This window comes from Dromiciops gliroides, chromosome 4 (assembly GCF_019393635.1).
Source record: "Dromiciops gliroides isolate mDroGli1 chromosome 4, mDroGli1.pri, whole genome shotgun sequence".
NCBI classification, from domain to species: Eukaryota; Metazoa; Chordata; class Mammalia; order Microbiotheria; family Microbiotheriidae; genus Dromiciops; species Dromiciops gliroides.
The window spans coordinates 168773127-168792023 of NC_057864.1; the positions used below are offsets into that span (position 1 = coordinate 168773127).

At 41.3% G+C, this 18897-nt stretch overlaps 1 protein-coding gene across 1 annotated transcript; it reads right to left on the reverse strand.

Annotated features, from left to right (window-relative positions):
- Window positions 1–14934: 14934 nt before the first annotated feature.
- Window positions 14935–15177, reverse strand: LOC122726234 (40S ribosomal protein S21-like). Its single transcript, XM_043963835.1, has one exon. It carries the CDS (start codon window positions 15175–15177, stop codon window positions 14935–14937), a length of 243 nt encoding a protein of 80 aa, XP_043819770.1.
- Window positions 15178–18897: the final 3720 nt, after the last annotated feature.

Sequence of the window (18897 nt, forward strand, 5' to 3'; positions counted from 1 at the left end):
TAGGACACTTACTAGCTGTGTGACCCTGGGCAAGTCACTTAACCCCCATTGCCCTGCAGAAAACAAAACAAAATCATCTCATTTCTATTCAGGGGCAGCTAGGTGGTGCAGTGGATAGAGCACCGGCCCTGGAGTCAGGAGGACCTGAGTTCAAATCCAGCTTCAGACATTTGACACTTACTAGCTTTGTGACTCTGGGCAAGTCACTTAACCCCAATTGCCTCACCAAAACAAAACAAAACAAAAAAAAACCCCAAACTTCAGATTAAGGAATTGTCAAAGAGGAAATGGAAAATTTTTTTTTAAATGTGTCTCCATCTATTTTCAGATACTATCAATTCTTTCTCTGTAGATGGGCTGCAATCTTCATAAGTCCCTCAGGGTTACATTGGATCATTGCCTTGCTGAAAACAACCACATGCTTCCCAGCAGATCATCCCCCACTATTGCTGTTATTTTGTATACAGTACATTTCACTCTGCTTCAGCTCATGTGGGTCTCTCCAGCTTTTCCTGATAGCATCCTGTTCATCACAACCTCTATATCAACTTAAGCTTCACAGAGAATCTTCTTCACAAAAAGCCCAGCAAAGTAGGTACCATACATTTTTGCCATTATAAAAAAAATTTTTTTTTTCCTTAATTTGTTCTCATGCTTTTTGTTGTTTCTTGGAATCACTGAGTTCTATTTACTCCATTCTATTTTTCAGGGAGATTGCTCCTTAACTAAGGCTTCCCATCTTCTGTTCTAAGTTATTTGTTCTCCTTCCAATTTTCTCCCCTTTCTGAATTTGAATTTCATTTAAAATTTAATTTTTTATCTCTTGCTTCATTGACGTAACCAAACAATTTTTTTCCCCTGCAGCTCTGCTAATAGATGTTGTGGAGTTGCTTTGTTCCTCTGAATTAAACTCTTAGACTTTCCTTAAGCCAAAGCATTTCTTCCTTATGTTCAATGTTTTCTTGTTTACTCAAATTTCTGGCCTCAGTTCTTGGATTGGTACTTATGTTCAGGCTAGTCCCTTCCAGCATTCTATGATGGGTTGAGGACTTATTTGGCTCTGTCCCCTCTATAGTCTGAATGCCCATTTTTAGGATGGGAGAGTTAGTATTAGGCTCCACCTTCTGCCTTACTTCCTGGTTTCTTTCTCATTTGCTGGTAGTCCATTGCAAGTTTTAGCCATGGCTGTTCTCTCTTCCTTGCACAATTCTCCATCAATAGTTGGTTCTGTTTCTTGCTATGGCCCTGACAGGCCTTGGTCTGATACTGGAAATTAGGAAATTAGGTCTGATACTGGAATTCAGGAGTCTCGGGACTCCTGAAAGGCACTTCAGCATAGGTGCCCAGGCACTGATTTGTATTGCCCTGGTCACTATTGTTCCAAGGAATGTACAAGCAGGCCCTGTCGTCGTCGTCGTCGTCGTCGTCATCATCTTCTTCTTCTTCTTCTTCTTCTTCTTCTTCTTTTTTGCAAGGCAATGAGGGGTTAAGTGACTTGCCCAGGGTCACACAGCTAGTAAGTGTCAAGTGTCTGAGGCCGGATTTGAACTCAGGTCCTCCTGAATTCAGGGCTGGTGCTTTATCCACTGTGCCACCTAGCTGCTCCCCCCCCACCCCCAGGCCCTGTTTCTTGCACAATTACCATTGGGGTGGGGGTGTCTCTGTTCTGACAGAACAGGACTCAGATTTAGCTTCAAGCCTCTCCAAACTGGAAATCATGCTGATTTGTGACCCTCTTACCACCTCTGGGAAGATGCAGCATGATGACTGCTTCTGCAGGTGCTATATCTTTTGAAGAGCCAGAAAAGAAAGTTCTTGTCAAAAAAGTTCTTGGCACTGTCAAATTATTCAACAACTGATATGATTTGTCAATGAAAATGGTGTTAAAGCAAAGGTTTTGCCATCTGCTTTGCTGCTCCACCCTAAGGGTAGTGGGATGTTGTGTTTCTCATTAGATGTAAGTTCCTTGAGAGCAGGGACGATCTTACTTTTCTTGTTGTGTCCCTAGGACTTTTCTAGTGAGTACTTGAATTCATTGGGACAGCTAGGTGGCGCAGTAGATAGAGCACTGGTCCTGAATTTGGGAGGACCTGAGTTCAAATCTCACCTCAGACATTTACTAGCTGTGTGACCTGGCCAAGTCACTTAATTCCAAATGTCTCAAATATCCAGGCCATCTCCAGTTGTCTGGATATAATGCCACTAGACCCAGATAGCTCTGGAGGAGAGAGTGAGGTTGGTGATCTTGCACAGCCCTCCTTCACTTAAATCCACTTCATTGAAAGCCATGACATCACCTCCCTAGCAAAGAATTAGAAATTGAGTGGATACTATCAATTGGGGAATGGTTGAATAAGTTGTGGTATATGAATATAATGGAATACTATTGTGCTATAAGAAATGATAAATGGATGGATTTCAGAAAAACCTGGAAAGACTTACATGAATTGATGCTGAGTGAAATGATCAGAACCAAGAGAACATTGTACACAGTATCAATAACATTTTTTTAAGTGAGGCAATTGGGGTTAAGTGACTTGCCCAGGGTCACACAGCTATTAAGTGTTAAGTGTGTGAGGCAGGATTTGAACTCAGGTACTCCTGACTCCAGGACCGGTGCTCTATCCACTGTGCCACCTAGCTGCCCCTTATCAATAACATTTTGTGATGATCAGCTGTGATGGACTTGGCTCTTCCCAGCAATACAATGATCCAAGATGATGCCAAAAGACTTATGGTGGAAAATGCTTTCTACATTCAGAAAAAGAGCTATGGAGTCTGAATGAAGACCAAAGCATACAATTTTCATTTTTGTTATTGCTTTTTTGTTATTGTTCTTGTTTGTTTTTTATTGCGTTTTTTCTTTCCTTTTGTTCTGATTAATGTGGAAATATGTTTAACATGATTGTAATGTATAACCTATATCAAATTGCTTACTGGCTTTGGGAGCAGGGAGTGAAGGGAGGGTGGGAGAAAAATTTTGGAACTCAAAAAATATCTTTACATGTAATTGAGAAAAATTAAAATAAATAAATGACATCACCTCCTGGTATCATGATCCTCTTCTAGAAGGAAGGACAAAACAACAACAACAAATGCTTTATTTATTCATTCAATAGGCCCTTTGATTTGGGGAGTTTAAGAGAAGGTCTAAAAAAAGGAAGGCTGAATGATTTAATTGGAGACACCCAAAAAAGCATGGATGATGAGGCAACAATGAGAGAATTTGGGTAGCAGCCTCTGCTAGACTGGGGGCAGTAGCCAACACCTCTTGATCAGGATGATGAAAGGAGGGCATATAAGCAGGGACATCATCAAGCAGCCATGGGCATTATGACTTTCATAATGAAAAAACTGCTCCCAAGACTTCAAGCATCTTGGCAGTAAGATCCTTCTGGTTTGTTGGGTGTGATTCCTGAGTGCATCTTAATCCAATTTTCAGCTCAGCTCTGGGATGCTTAAGAGGAGCAAATCTTTTATAGGTAGGGACAGGGTCTCCTTGAGGTGGGTCTGATTGGCTTCCCACCTCTGATGTCATAGATAGAAGAGTTTAAACTAGGATTCTTGAGCCTGGAACAAGTTCCAGAAGTTATGGAGGGGTCAAAAGCATGAAACATGTCCTCAGCTTCTTGGGGGGGTGGGGCAGAGGAAGAGGGAAATCATAGTATCTTTCTTATGCTTCTGTGAATCTTTTGTATCTTCTGCATATTCTGTGGGATAAAATAAAGCTGCACCAAATTCAATACCTGTATTGTACACTGCAAGTTTGTATGGGAGTTGGGGACTCCTTTGGAGGAAATCTAAATATGAACTTCCTTGAATATATTGGATTTTCTTGGAACAACTCCAAGCGAAGGCAACAAGCCAAAGAAAGAGACGTCCTCTTGGAGTTTGCTCTCAGTATCAAACCCCATCTGTGTAAGACTAAAGGTTTTAAGGGGCCCTGTGCCATGGATACAATATCTTTTCTCTCTCTCTTTTTATCTATCCTTTTTTTTTTTTTTTTGCAGGGCAATGAGGGTTAAGTGACTTGCCCGGGGTCACACAGCTAGTTAAGTGTCAAGTGTCTGAGGCCGGATTTGAACTCAGGGAGTCCTGAATCCAGGGCCGGTGCTTTATCCACTGCACCACCTAGCTGCCCCCTATCCTAATGTCATCTTCACTTTTCTTAAGTCTCTCCCTAAATGTTTCTGTTTGTTTGCCTGTCTCTCCCAAAGTCTCTGCTTTTCTCTTTTGGTATCCCCTTGTATATTTGCTTCTCTCTCTCTGTGTCTCTTTGTCCTCTTTATCTCTGTGTGTGTGTGTGTGTGTGTTTATCCCTCTCTGTCTTGGTCTCTTGTCTTTCCCCCATCTTACAATTTCCATCTCCATTCCCAGCTTTCTCTCCTTCCTTTGTCTTTTAGTCTCCTCACTTGCTTACCCATCTCTCCCTCCCTCTCTCTCTCTCTCTCTCTCTCTCCCCTCATCTCATCTCTTCCCTCCAGTTCTTTTCTCCACCATTATCATTCCTTTTAAGATGAAAATAAACAAACAAACAAACAATGTGGTTCTATCCTCTGCCATCATATGGCTCATTCTGGCCAACAGAGCATCTCAGAGCATCAGAAGGTGATGCAAAACCTTTAAGGAAGAAAGTTCTCCCTAACAACTAGAACTGAGTCAGTGCCCAATAATGTAGTGAATGAATGAACAAACAAATGATGTGCTATAGGTTCCATCCATAAAAACCTCTTGCAGTCTCATAAGAATTGAAAGAACCAAAATCTGGTAGTTTGCCCAGCATGCCTCCTCTAGTCTATGTGTTCCATTAAAACAGCTTAAAGGGGGGCAGCTAGGTGGCGCAGTGGATAAAATCACTGGCCTTGGATTCAGGAGGACCTGAGTTCAAATCCAGCCTCAGACACTTGACACTAGCTGTGTGACCCTGGGCAAGTCACTTAACCCTCATTGCCCCACAAAACAAAACAAAAACAAACAAACAAAAAAAACAGCTTAAAGGGATACATTCATGGGAGAAAGAGAATCAGTCTGTTAGCCAAAATTAGGTGGCTCCATGAAAAGGGCCACCAAGCAAAGGAGGGCCTTGCATGGGCTGGAATTGATTGGGGGTAGAGGTGTGGAGGGTGTCTTCTTGAAAGAGAGAAGTGTGTAGACACATGCAGAAGGAAGGGAGGGGTCTGTCATGCCTGCTTGCTTATCTTCTTCCCCTCCCATCTACTTTGAACCAGGGCTAAGTTTCAAAGATGTTGTCCAAATGACATACAAGATCATTATGGATCTGGAGGAGTACTCAGGCATCCTCACACTTAGAGTTGTCCCATGATCTCAATCTCGCACACAAGGATGTCTGGTACAGACTGAAGGACTAGATGTGAATTTGTTCCACCAAGCTCTAAATTCTATGATCCTATTGTAAAATTTGTGATTCCTGTGAAAGACAAAAATGAGAAAAGGCCTTAGATAGTAGAAAACTTTGGACATAGGCTCCATTATTGATGTCTCCTTGTGCTCCCCCAGCAAAGATACCACCTCTAAGGGTAAGGACCTCAAAGTCTTTTTTCCTTGGGGGATCTTCTATTGACTCAGTCCAGTAAAATACCAAATCTCCTACCCTAGGGCGCAGTCAGAACAGTGAACAATGACCCCATGTCTTCAGATCATGGATTTAAGTCTATGGATTTAGACACACTAAGGATAAAGGCAGCCAGATATAAGGGATGGGAATGGAGTGAGAGAAAGGTTGAGCTAAGGATGAAGATCATTCCCTAAGCACAGGGAGAACAGCTGGGAACTAGAAGACTTGATAAATCCTTCAGATGCTTAGCTGAATGTTTGGGGAAGAGCAAGCAACTGAGTCTCTGATTCCTTGTCCCAGGTCATTAATCAGGTGTTCTTAACCTGGAGTCTGTGAACTTGTTTTGTTTTAATATTTTTATAACTATATTTTAATGTAAATGGTTTTCTTTGTAATTCCATGTGTTTTATTTTATGCATTTACAAACATTATTCTAAGAAAAAGGTCTATAAACTTCTCCAGACTACATGACACACACAAAAAGATTAAGAACCCCTAGTTATCGAAACATGCCAAGGCTACCACCAGTCATTTTGACTTTTGTTCCCTGCCATTGGACTTTGATGACTCTGAAACAGAGAGTGAGGCTGATGACTTTATGCAACTTTGCCTTATGTAAATCTAATTCACTTGCAATCAAGACATCACCCGTGATGCCATTGGCCCTCTTCAAAAATGAAGGATGAACAATCTCCTACCATGCCAAACTGCTAACTACTCTTTGGGAAGTACACTAGGGCCGAGCTCCTCTGCAACTTGAGGATACGTTGAATTTGAGGATCCCACCTAGCTTGGCTACAGCTTTATCTACTCTTTTGTGTACCATCTAGACAATCACAATGGCAATGACTACCAACTAGAAGATGCCTTAGTAAAATATACTTGCCTATTTTAACTTATTGGTTGCCTAGATCAGAGGTGTCAAACTCAGTAGAACAGCCTGGTAGAGTACAGGTAAACCAGATTACAATGTTTTTGGGAAATGTTTAACAAAATAAATAAAAAATACAATATAGATAATGTTGATTTGTGGTATTTTAAGTCAACTTGCTACAGCAGAGATATGTTTTCTATTTGGGTTCAACTTCACTGTCCTGGATCATTATCCATGAATGTAAGTTAGAGAAGTAAGAACACACCATCCTCCCATTTTGATTTATGAGTACCAGGGTCATATAGGTAATGTAGCCAGGATGGCATAATATCATGGATTTAGTGTAATGTGGGGTTAGCTCTGGGACTGGGGACATCTAATAAGTGAAGAAAGCTTTGTTTAGCTGAGGTAATTTTAAAAAGCTACCAGTTCCATGGGAGAGTACAGGTGCAAGATAAAGATGAGTGCTTAAGTCATGATGCTGGGTGTCAGGGGATGGGGGGTTGACTGTCAAGTAGATAGAGAGTCAGAATCTGTGCCTTTTACCTGGCTATTGCTCTCCCCCTCACCTCCAATCGTTCAGAATCTCTCTCTTCCTTCCAGACTAAATTCAAATAGACTTGCATGAAATAATGAAGAACAAAATGAGCAGAACCAAGAGAATAGTATATAGTAACAGCAATATTGTTGTTGTTGTTGTTGTTTTTTGGTGAGGCAATTGGGGTTAAGTGACTTGCCCAGGGTCACACAGCTAGTGATGGTTAAGTATCTGAAGCTGGATTTGAACTCAGGTCCTCCTGAATCCAGGGCCAGTGCTCTATCAACTGCACCACTTAGCTGCCCCTAGCAATATTGATTTTTTTTTTTTTTTAGTGAGGCAATGGGGGTTAAGTGACTTGCCCAGGGTCACACAGCTAGTAAGTGTTAAGTGTCTGAGGCCAGATTTGAACTCAGGTACTCCTGAATCCAGGGCCAACGCTTTAACCACTGCGCCATCTAGCTGCCCCAATATTGTTTTAAGAAGAACTGAGCAAATAAGTCATTTTGATTATTATAAACACCCAGATTAACAACAAAGGACCTATGGAAGGAAGATGCTTTCTACATCCAGAGAAAGAACCGATAATAGAAGTATATATAGAATGATTCTACACACATATAGACATTTTTGTGTCTAATGATGGCCATCTCTAGCTCCTTTCTTCCTTCAGCAATGACTACCAGCTCTCTTGCCATCATGACAAAGATTTACTATTGTCCCCTTCGTGTTGCTCCCTTCCCTTCACTCACTTCTCACCATTTACAAGGTTAATGCTCTATGCCCCCTCTTGAGGTAAGAAAGAAACAGAGACAGAGGCAGAGAGATAGAAAGATACAGACACACATGCAGTTCTCTCAGACACAGTTTCAACTCATACAGTCCTTGCCTCAAAGCACACGGAGAAATTTTGAACTGACTCATAGATATCCATCTTCAGCATCCACTCCAACTCCTTGATAAAAGGGACCCTGTGCTATGTATATGTACTTAGATATGGCTTCACCTCCCTCATTAGAATAGAAGTTCCTTTATAATAAAGTAGAGATTGTTTATTCATTGTATCTCTAGTACCCAGTGTATTACTTGGCACATAATAGGTACTTAGTAAATGCTTGTTGATTGATCGATTAGCTACAATAATAGTCATTGAATGCCCCAATCTCTTGCACAGTGAGAGAGAAATCTGTCTGATTATGGTGGCTTCCTGCTCCCCCTTGCCATCAAGGCAAACAGGAATTTTACTTGAGGGTAATCAGAAGACAAGGGACCTCCACATAGGTGATCTCATGCATGGGTCTCATCATTCCTGCTCCTTCCTAGATACCCATTTGAGGCAGTCTTGCTGCTGAGGAGGGGCAGGATATGACAATCATTAGAAAAACTCTGCAAGTTTCCCTCTATCAAGATATTATCAACATAATAACCCCAATGTCCAGGGGGAAAATAGGGTTATTCTAATAGATGAAGATGCATGGGATGGGCATGGGTTAGCATACATTGTGGACCCAGGTTACACATAAACAAGGGGTCTGGACTAGACAACCTCTAAGCTTTCCTCTAGTTCTAACAATATATGAGTCTATGCTCAAGTATTTCAGACTTGGCCAACTGGGGTGACTCAGCCCTTCCGACTGGGACAGAGCCCAGGCTCCAGCTACCAAGTGTCTGTACTGGAAGTCTACTAGCCAAGGTCACACAGCTGGGCACAGGCCAAGAAATTCTCCTGTTGGCACAGAGGCTCCCTGCTGACCAAATCAATCCACCAGGATTGTTGTATCGGGATGCTGAACCTAAGGCTGACACTGAGATAGCATGGGTCTGTTCTGCTTGATTTGGGTCTCCAGTGTCTTCCTAAAGCCCCAGGTACCAAGTGGTGAGCCCCGGTTCCCAGCAACATGTCTGAAGTTAGAACATGGGAAGAGGCTGGGGGTGGGGTAGAAGTGGGGCTTAAGGCTAAGAAGGGCAGAACCATTCCTCTTCCCAAAGCTTTCATCCTTCCTGGTATGGTAGAAGAGCAGCAGTTCTCCCAAACCTTACCAAGCATGAGCATGGGATAGGGAGGCCTTTGGGGGTCCTCTGAGTAAGGGTCTAAGGACTTGGGTTAGGTAGGTTTGGCAAATGTTATTCATAGCTTGGCATTTAGTAGCACCAAGGACTAGCATTTATATGCCATGTTAAACTTTGCAAAACCCTTTACATATGTTATCTCATTTGACCCTCACAACAACTCTGTGAGATAAGTAAGTTCTATTATTATCCACATTTTACCGATGAGGAAATGAAGGCACAGAAAGGTTAAGTGGCTTGCCCAATATCCAGCATCTGAAGTGTGATTTGAACCCAGGTCTTTTTTATTCCAAGTCATTTCCAATATTTTCTCTCTCTGTCTCTCTCCACAAATAGACAAAATAGTTCTTTCATTTTTTTATTTTTTAGTGAGGCAATTGGGGTTAAGTGACCACCTAGCTGCCCCCCGACAAATAGTTCTTATATTTATGTGTGTATATGTTATACACATAGTTATATCCCTGATAGGGAGAATGTATAGCAGCATTAACAAATAACTGAGCCTTTACAAATGTCTGCATTCAGAGAGTGAGAAGATGAAAATAGATCAGCAAAGGAGGGAGGAAGAAGCAAGAGGTAAAAATTGTCCATTGTCATAATCTCTGGAGAGTTTCATAAAGGGAGGTGGTAAAAAGTATCAAATGCTGTCAAAAAGTCAGGACTTAGAGGGGCAGCTAGATGGCGCAGTGGATAGAGCACTGGCCCTGGAGTCAGGAGTACCTGAGTTCAAATCCGGCCTCAGACACTTAACACTTACTAGCTGTGTGACCCTGGGCAAGTCACTTAGCCCCCATTGCCTCACTAAAAAAAAAAAAAAAAAGTCAGGACTTAGAACAGGAGATTTGACTTTTCATGTAGGGGATTGGTGGTGACCTTGAAGAGTACAGTTTGAATTAGATTGGTAGGGATGGAAGCCAAAAAGTATGGGGATAAAGAAGAGAGTGGCTGCCAATGACACGCTGGAGAAATTTGGCAGCAAAAGGAAGGAAAAAATAGAAGATCAGTTCAAGGAAAGGATACCAGGATCAAGCAAAGGGTTTGGTTTGGTTTCCTCAGATTCAGACTTGCTGAATCTGTGAATCAGAAGGGACCCGAGAAGCCATCAAATGCAACCCAGACCTGACCAAAGCTCCCATCTCCAAAATTCCCCCAAAGCATTTATTTATCCAGGCTCCTTTCAGAGACCTCCAGTGAGGGGGAAGCTGCTGCCTCCTGTGGCTGCCCATGCACTCGGACAGTTCTGATCCTCTCTCCCCAACCCTTCCTCCCATCAGAATTAAATTTGCTTCTTGGCAACTTCTGTCCATATCACAGGATCACAGAATTTGAGAACTGGAAGGGGCTTTGGCAGCCATCTAGTCCAACTCCATATATGAAAGGCATCCCCACCATAACGATATTGACAAGTAGTCATTCCACCTCCACCTGAGGACCTTCATGGCACAGGAAACCACTACAACTTGAATTCTGTTTCCTTAGTTCTGCCCTCTGGTGCCAGGCAGAAGAAGGCTCCAATATCTCATCTCTAGGACAGTCTTTTAGATATGTGAAGATTCCCATCATGCCCCTTCAAGTCTTCTTCTTCTTCTCCTGGTTAAATGCTCCCAGTTTCTTCAACCGATCAGCACAGGTCTTGGTCTCCATTTCCTTTACCATGTTGGTTACCATCTTGTCTTCTTCCAACTTTTCTATGTCATTCCCAAAATGTGGCACTGAGAAATGAATACAGAATAGGCACGTTTGAAGGGGGGGAGGGAAGCTGGTTAAGAGGAGGGAAATTAAAAGGAATGGGAAGAGGGTATGTGGTTGAGGTCCTTGGGGCATAGGAAGAAATGGAATCGAAGCCACGGATTGGCAGCCTTTGAGCTGTCCGATCTCAGCAGCCTTTTTTTTTTTTTTTTTTTTTTTTTTTGGCAAAAGGGGAATCTGCTCCTTCAGCAAGGACCCTGGGAGATAGAGAGGGGAAGAGGAATGGATTTGTTGCCACTTCCTATAGGGTACAATGCCTAAAGCCTTCCAGTAGAAATAACCTCTTTGAGGACTGGGACTCCTTTGCTTTTGTCTTTGTATCTCCAGAGCTTATTGTGGTGCCTAGCACATAGTAGGAACTTACTACATGCTTGTTGACTTGACCTGATATCTGAGACCACTTCCAGTTTCAAACTGTAGAAGGACTGATCACTGAATTGGGGAATGTTGAAGTTATTCAGAAGCTCTTAGATTTTCATGGGACCCTGGACAATATCCACCTGTGGATGGTGACCGTGGCTGAAACCTTCATGCTTGATTTCAGAGTTGGGCCCCTCCTATTCAGTTTCCTGGATGGGGTAATTTCAGGAAGTCTCAAAGAGACAAAGGTAAATAGCTAATAACCAAGGAAAAGAAATCAACAGCTCCACCTGCTGTTAGAAATCCCTAGAAACACCTGCTCTGAGTTCCATTCCTCCCTGATGGAGAGCAAGAAAGCTGGGAATGAAGTCACAAACTAGTAAGGGCCGGGCTTGTCTGAAAGGTGGTGTTAATCACCTGGCTCAGATTCAGCCTCAGTTATTGGGAATGACTAGGAATAATGCACCTGGGCTTTTATAAGAGATCAGTCAGTCAATAAACATTGATAAAGTACTTACTATGGGTCAAGCAGTAGTAGTAGTATAGCATAAGAAATATAATGCTGGACTTGGAATCAGAAGGTCTGAATTTGAATCCTGCCTGAGCTACTTATCAGCTGTGTGACTCCATCTTCAGACCGGCCATTTTCACTATCTGTCCCCTATGCCTGGAATTCTCTTTCCTCCTCATCTCTGACTCCTAGCTTCTTTCAAGTTCCAAATTAAATATCATCTTCTATAGGAAGCTTTTCCAGATCCCTCTCAATTCTATTGGTTCCTCTTTGTTGGCTATTTCCAATGTATCCTGTATATAGCTTGCTGGTACATGGTTGTGTATGTGTTGTCTCCCCCATTGAACTGTGAACTCCTTAAAAGCATGGGCCTTCCTTTACCTTTCTTTGTATCCCCAGCACCTAGAGCAGTGGCTGGTATATAGTAGGTGCTGAATAAATGTTTATCAACTGCCGGTCTTTACTTCCTTCAGCCTTAATATCCTCATCTATAAACCAGGGATGATAGCATCTACTTCACAAGGTTGTTGTGAGCATCAAATGAGATAAGATATATAGAGAGATTTGTAAACCTTGAAACACCATATAAATACTACCTATTACCATTATTCTTTCTTTTTTAATAGTATTTTATTTTATTTTGCAATTACATATGAAGATACTTTTCAACATTCATTTTTGTAAGATTTTGAGTTTCAAATTTTTCTCCCTCCCTCCCCTACCCCCTCCCCAAGACAGCAAGCACTCTGATATAGGTTATACATTACAATCATGTTAAACATATTTCCACATAAGTCATGTTGTGAGAGAAGAATCAGAACAAAAGGGAAAAACCACAAGAAAGAAAAGCCAAAAAAACCAACAAAAGTAAAAGTAGTGTGCTTCAATCTTCATTCAGACTCCATAGTTCTTTTTCTGGATGTGGAGAGCATTTTCCATTATGAGTCTTTTGGAATTGTCTTGGATCATTGTATTGCTGAGAAGAGCTAAGTCTATCACAATTGATCATCATACAATGTTGCTGTTACTGTGTACAATGTCCTCTTGATTCTGCTCACTTCACTAAGCATTAGTTCATGCAAGTCTTTCCAGGTTTTTCTGAAATCTGCCTGTTCATCATTTCTTACAGCACATACCTATTACCATTATCTAATAACTTCTTATTCTTCTTTGCTGGTTCATCACCCATGTCATGCCCCCTAACTGGGGATGTCCCTTAAGATTCTGTGCTGAACCCTCTTCCCTTCCTATGCTATGTCTCTTGATGACCTCATTAGCTCCCATGGGTTCAATTATCACCTCTATGCAAATCACTCCCAGATCTATTTATGTAGCCCTATTCTTTCTCTCCTGAGCCCCAGTCTTGCATCACCAACTACCTACTGGGTGTTTTCAACTGGATGGTTCATATGTATCTCAAACTCAACATATCCAAAACAGAACTCATTGGCTTTCCTCTCCAAAACCACTCTTCTTCCAGATTTCCCTTTTATTGTGGAAGGAAATCATCCTTAGCTGTTATCTATTGGTTCTGTCTCCAAATCTCTTGTATCCATCCTCTTCTCTCCACTTACATGGGTGCCATCCAAGTTCAAGTCTTCATGCTTTCTCACCTGAACTACTGCAATAGCTTCCTAATTGGTCTCCAAGCTGCAAAACTCTACACACACCTCCCAATGCTTCCTCCATGTGACTACCAAAATGATTTTCCCAAAGTGCAAATGTAACCATGTTACCACCTTTCTCAATAAAGTCCATTTCTGCCCTATGACCTCCAGGATCAAATATAAACTCCTCTGACATTTAAAACTCTTCCCAACCTGCATTCTTACTCTCTCTCCAGTATCTTTACACATTACTTCTATATATTCCTTTTTTTTTTTTTTTTTTTAGTGAGGCAATTGGGGTTAAGTGACTTGCCCAGGGTCACACAGCTAGTAAGTGTTAAGTGTCTGAGGCTGGATTTGAACTCAGGTACTCCTGACTCCAGGGCTGTTGCTCTATCCACTGCGCCACCTAGCTGCCCCTACACATTACTTCTATTAACACACTCTATAGTCTAGCTTACTGTTTAGCACATTGCCTGGCACATAGTAGGTGCTTATTAAATGTCCATTGACTGATTGTGGGTGGTTTGATTATTCCGCCTTTTGCCTTTTGTTGAGTAAAGACATGATTATTCCTTGCTTTTGCTTTCTGAAGAGCAAATGTTAAGGTTAGTGCTTCTTTTGTCTTATCATTAAATAAATGCTTTATGCTTATGAGTTAATGACATCATGATGATTGACTTAATTTAAAATGGAAGCAAACCAGTGGGGGGTTGAGGATCTTCAGTAGTGAGTAGTGGGAGTAGATCCTTCCTCACTCCAGAATTACTACTAGAACCCTGAGAGTTGTGAGCTGTGGTGGCATGGGTCTTGATCTTCTCTGGGAATCCCAGACCTGTCGGAGTGAATGCAGGTTGGCTGAGTGAGCCAGCTCAAAAAGTGAGCCCTGGTGGGGCAGCTAGATGGCGCAGTGCATAGAGCACTGGCCCTGGAGTCAGGAGGACCTGAGTTCAAATCCGGTCTCAGACTTTTGACACTTACTAGCCGTGTGACCCTGGGCAAGTCACTTAACCCCAATTGCCTCACAAAAACAAACAAACAAACAAAAAGTGAGCCCCAGGTTAGACATGTAAGAGTTTGAATAATAGATGCTGAGGTCCCTTTCAACTCTTAAATTCTATGATATTCAACTGAATTTACATGGTCAGAGCACTGTGACATTGCAGGAAATTCTCAAATTCAGGCATTCCTTCTGCCCATCTGTTCCTCTGTTAATTCTTGGCAGCTAGATTGGCACTGAGACACAGACAGTGGTACAATATCCATTTGTGCAAAATGGTTGCCTTTCCTGGGCTCTTAGGCAGATGCCAGCCACAACAAGTGGGCTTAGGAAATTTTCCATGAGCGAGACAGACTAACCAGAATTTTCAAGGTCAGAGTCACCTATTTCTCCTTCCAGTGGCAGCCTGGATATTTGCCAAAGCCTTCCAACCACAAAGTAATCTTTAGAAAAAGGGTTCGGGGTTATGAATAAATGAATGAGAATGACTGGAGAAAGCAAACCTGACGCTTTTTCACTTTTTGGTCTATTGGATTAAGAAAGAAAAGAGGCCATTTAAAAAGGTAAATTGAAGGGAGTAGAATATACTGGACAATTTTTTTTTGCCATTTTTCTGATTTATTAAGACATATTCCACAAGGTTTCTTCAATTAGAAATTCTTTGAGACAATACCATCATTTTTTGCCAGCCGCAGAATAGATTCTCCCATTCTACGAATTGCTCCACAAACTGCGGAAGTTTTAAATTGGCCATTGAATCTGCCTGTGACCTTGTCCACCTCGGCCATGTTCATCTGGATGGACGCGTGGTCCTTGGCCCCGATGATCCTGTTGCTCGCGGAGCATTTCCGCGGCACGTACAGGTCCACGAACTCGCCGGCATCGTTCTGCATGTCGGCAGCTGAGGGAACCGAGTGCAAACTCGAAAGCGGTGGAAGAGAAAAAAGGTGGACAATCTTTGTAACTTGACCTTCTAAGTCTGTAACCTTGTAAAGCTCGTTGTTACTATTTCCCTTAATTTATCTAATGAAGGTTTGATAACTAGCTTTTGTTGTTATTACCATTGGTTTGGAAGATAAGTTTATTCCTTACCAAGGCAAGGAGAGCTGGAGAAATCTAGGTTTCCTGGAGGACTCAGGGAGGGACCAGTGGCATTTATTTTTTATTTTTCTTGCAGGGCAATGAGGGTTAAGTAACTTGTTCAGGGTCACACAACTAGTAAATGTCAACTGTCTGAAGCCGGATTTGAACTCAGGTACTCATGAATCCAGGGCCTGTGCTCTATCCACTGTGCCACCTAGCTGCCCCACCAGTGGCATCTATTAAGAGAGAGGCCCATATCCCCAGAAGATGTGGGGTTGTGGTTTTATTATCATAAAAGAAGCCTCACAGACTTGTGTTGAGCCATAAGTACTTATCCCCTTTCTTCCTTAGGGTTTCCTTGCAGAAATGGGAATGAGGGTTATAGAGTGAATAGCATTGGGGATATAGCCCCTAACCTTTTGGTATGGTCTTTTGTTGTGCTTAAGTAGGCATTCCTACCCCCTCTATATAGAAACCCATACATACACCATTCTTTTTGATAAATACATATCCCCATATGTAATAAAGTTATATCACTTGCTCATACTTTTTGGAGACATCAATAGAGTTTGAAAACTATTGGATTTGTGGTTAGCTTTTGAAATAACCCTGGAGCCTTCTAACAGTAGAATGTCTGGAGGCTCCCAAGGCCTTTGAGACATAATTTCCATTGTTGGAGATCACAATGAGGTTTGGAAGGGCTGAGTTATTGTAACATTTGGTCAAGACTAATCTTGGAGGGGGAGCTAGGTGGCACAGTGGATAGAGCACCCGCCCTGGAGGACCTCAGTTCAAATCTGGCCTCAGACACTTAATACTTACTAGCTGTGTGACCCTGGGCAAGTCACTTAACCCCAATTGCCTCACCAAAAAAAAAAAAAAAAGACTAATCTTGGAGATCCACTGCTAGTGTGCCATAGGGCATAAAGGTATAGTGTCCAATCCTATTCTGTAGCCAAGCATGCAGTTGGAGCAGGGTCAGTCCTGGGGAAGTCTCCCTCTAATGAGAGAAGCTATGTTCCTTTTTCCCACATTTCTTGGCTCATTAAGTCTTCAACCCTGGGAAAAATTGTACTTGTGACTCATCTATAAGGCTTCCATGGATAATGTTAACATAGTCCATAAGTTATTCCCACACACAAAAAGAATGATAAACAGAGGATACTCACAAATGCAAAATTTAACAAAAACAAACTTAAAAGAGGATGTAATAACTTAATATAATGACCATTGCAATTTTCTGAGAGATATATTCCAACCTCATCAGAACATAAAGCAGTTTGCAGAATTGCTAATTGGCATTTTAACATTTCACCTCAGTTCTAAACTATCTAAATCATCCCAGTATTTATCTACTAGTAAAGAAGCTAGGCTCTTTCCAATGCATTAGCTTTCATCAAATAGATGTTCAAACCATTTAGATTTAGCTAGAAAATGCTACAGCAAAGCCCAAGGCACCAAAATAATAGAATAAAGAAATTATTTCCATTTTTATTGTAACATCTCCTCTAGCCACTGCTTAGAGCTTATGTAGTACTTTGGGTACAAAAAGAATTGCCTAAAACTATTGCACCCTTGTTCAGTACTAGTGTTAAAACTCCCAAGATGTTGTGTGGGTTTCCAAAGAACTCGAAATGAATCCATACAGTAGTGATGATTTCTGAGAGAAATGGAAGGGGCTATGGGCCAGTCAGCTTTCCTAAAACACAAAATTTAGAGTAAGAAGGGCTATCTAGTCCAATCCATACCTAAAAAGAATACTCACTATCTTCTATATAACAAGTGGTTATGCAGACTCTGTTTAAAGACATTCCAAGAGGGGAAATCCACAAATTGCAGTTCATTCCACTTTAGGACAATTCTGATTGCTAGTATTGTTCCACCCATTGCTCCTGATTCTGTCCTCAAGGGCAAAATAGAACCAGACTCATTCCTCTCCCACATAACAGCTTTCCCAACACTTAAATACCATAATAAGAATGCTAAGGGCATGAAGAGTTTAGTGAATTATAAAGCAGCAATCATCAAAACTATTTGGTACTGGCTAAGAAATAGAGTGGTGGATCAAGGGAATAGGTTAGGCACAGGAAACACAATAGTAAATGACTATAGTAATCTACTGTTTGATAAACCCAAAGACTCCAGCTTCTGGGATAGGAACTCAGTATTTGACAAAAATTGCTGAGAAAACTGGAAGATAGTATGGCAGAAACTAAGCATAGACCAACATCTTATACCTTATACAAAAATAAGGTCAAAATGGGTTCAAGATTTAGACATAAAGGGTGATTCCATAGATAAATTAGGAAAGGAAGGAATAGTTTACCTCTCAGATCTATGGAGAGGAAAACAATTTAAGTCCAAACAAGAGATAGAGAATATTATGAAATGCAAGATAGAAGACTTTGATTACATTAAATTAAAAAGGTTTTATAGAAACAGAAGCAATGCAGACAAAATTAGAAGGGAGGCAGAAAAATGGGAAACAATTTTTACAACCAGCATTTCTTTATTTTTTTTCTTTATTTTTTTTTTTACAGGCAGCATTTCTGATAAAGGCCTCATTTCTAAAATATATGGGGGGGGGGCAGCTAGGTGGTGCAGTGGATAAAGCATTGGCCCTGGACTCAGGAGAACTGTGTTCAAATCCAGCCTCAGACACTTGACACTTACTAGCTGTGTGATCCTGGGCAAGTCACAACCCCGAATGCCTCACCAAAAAACCAAAAACAAATAAAATATATAGGGAACTAAATAAAATTTATAAGAATCCAAGTAACTCCGCAATTGAGAAATGGTCAAAGGATATGAACAGGCAGTTTTCTGATGAAGTCAAAACTATCTATTTCCATATGAAAAAATGCTCTAAATCTCTATTGATTTAGAGAAATGCAAATTAAAACAACTCTGAGGTCCCACCTCACAGTTATCAGATTGGCTAATATGACAAAAAAGGAAAATAATACATGTTGGAGAAGCTGTGGAAAAATTGGAACACTAATGCATTGTTGGTGATCCAACCATTCTGGAGAGCAATTTGGGCTATGGGACTATTCATACCATTTGACCCAGTGGTACCACTGCTAGGTCTGTATTCCAAAGAGGCCATAGAAAAGGGAAAAGGACCCACATGTACAAAAATATTTATAGCAGCTCTCTTTGTGGTGGCAAAGAATTTGAAATCAAGGGAATGCCCATCAATAGGGGTATGGCTAAACAAGTTGTGATATATGAAAGTAATGGAATAGTATTGTGCTGTAAGACACGATGATCAGGAGGAGTTCAGAGAAACCGGGAACAACTTACATGAACTGATGCTAACTGAGATGAGCAGAACCAGGAGAACATTGTACACTGTAACAGCAACATTGTGTGATATACTTGTTTCTTCTTAGCAGTGCAATGATCCAAAACAGTTTCAAAGAACTCATGATAGAAAATGTTCTCAACATCCAGAAAAAAGAACTGTGAATTTGGACTGGTTTTTTTTTTTCCTTCTTTTTTGAGGTTTTTCCCTTGTGCTCTGATTC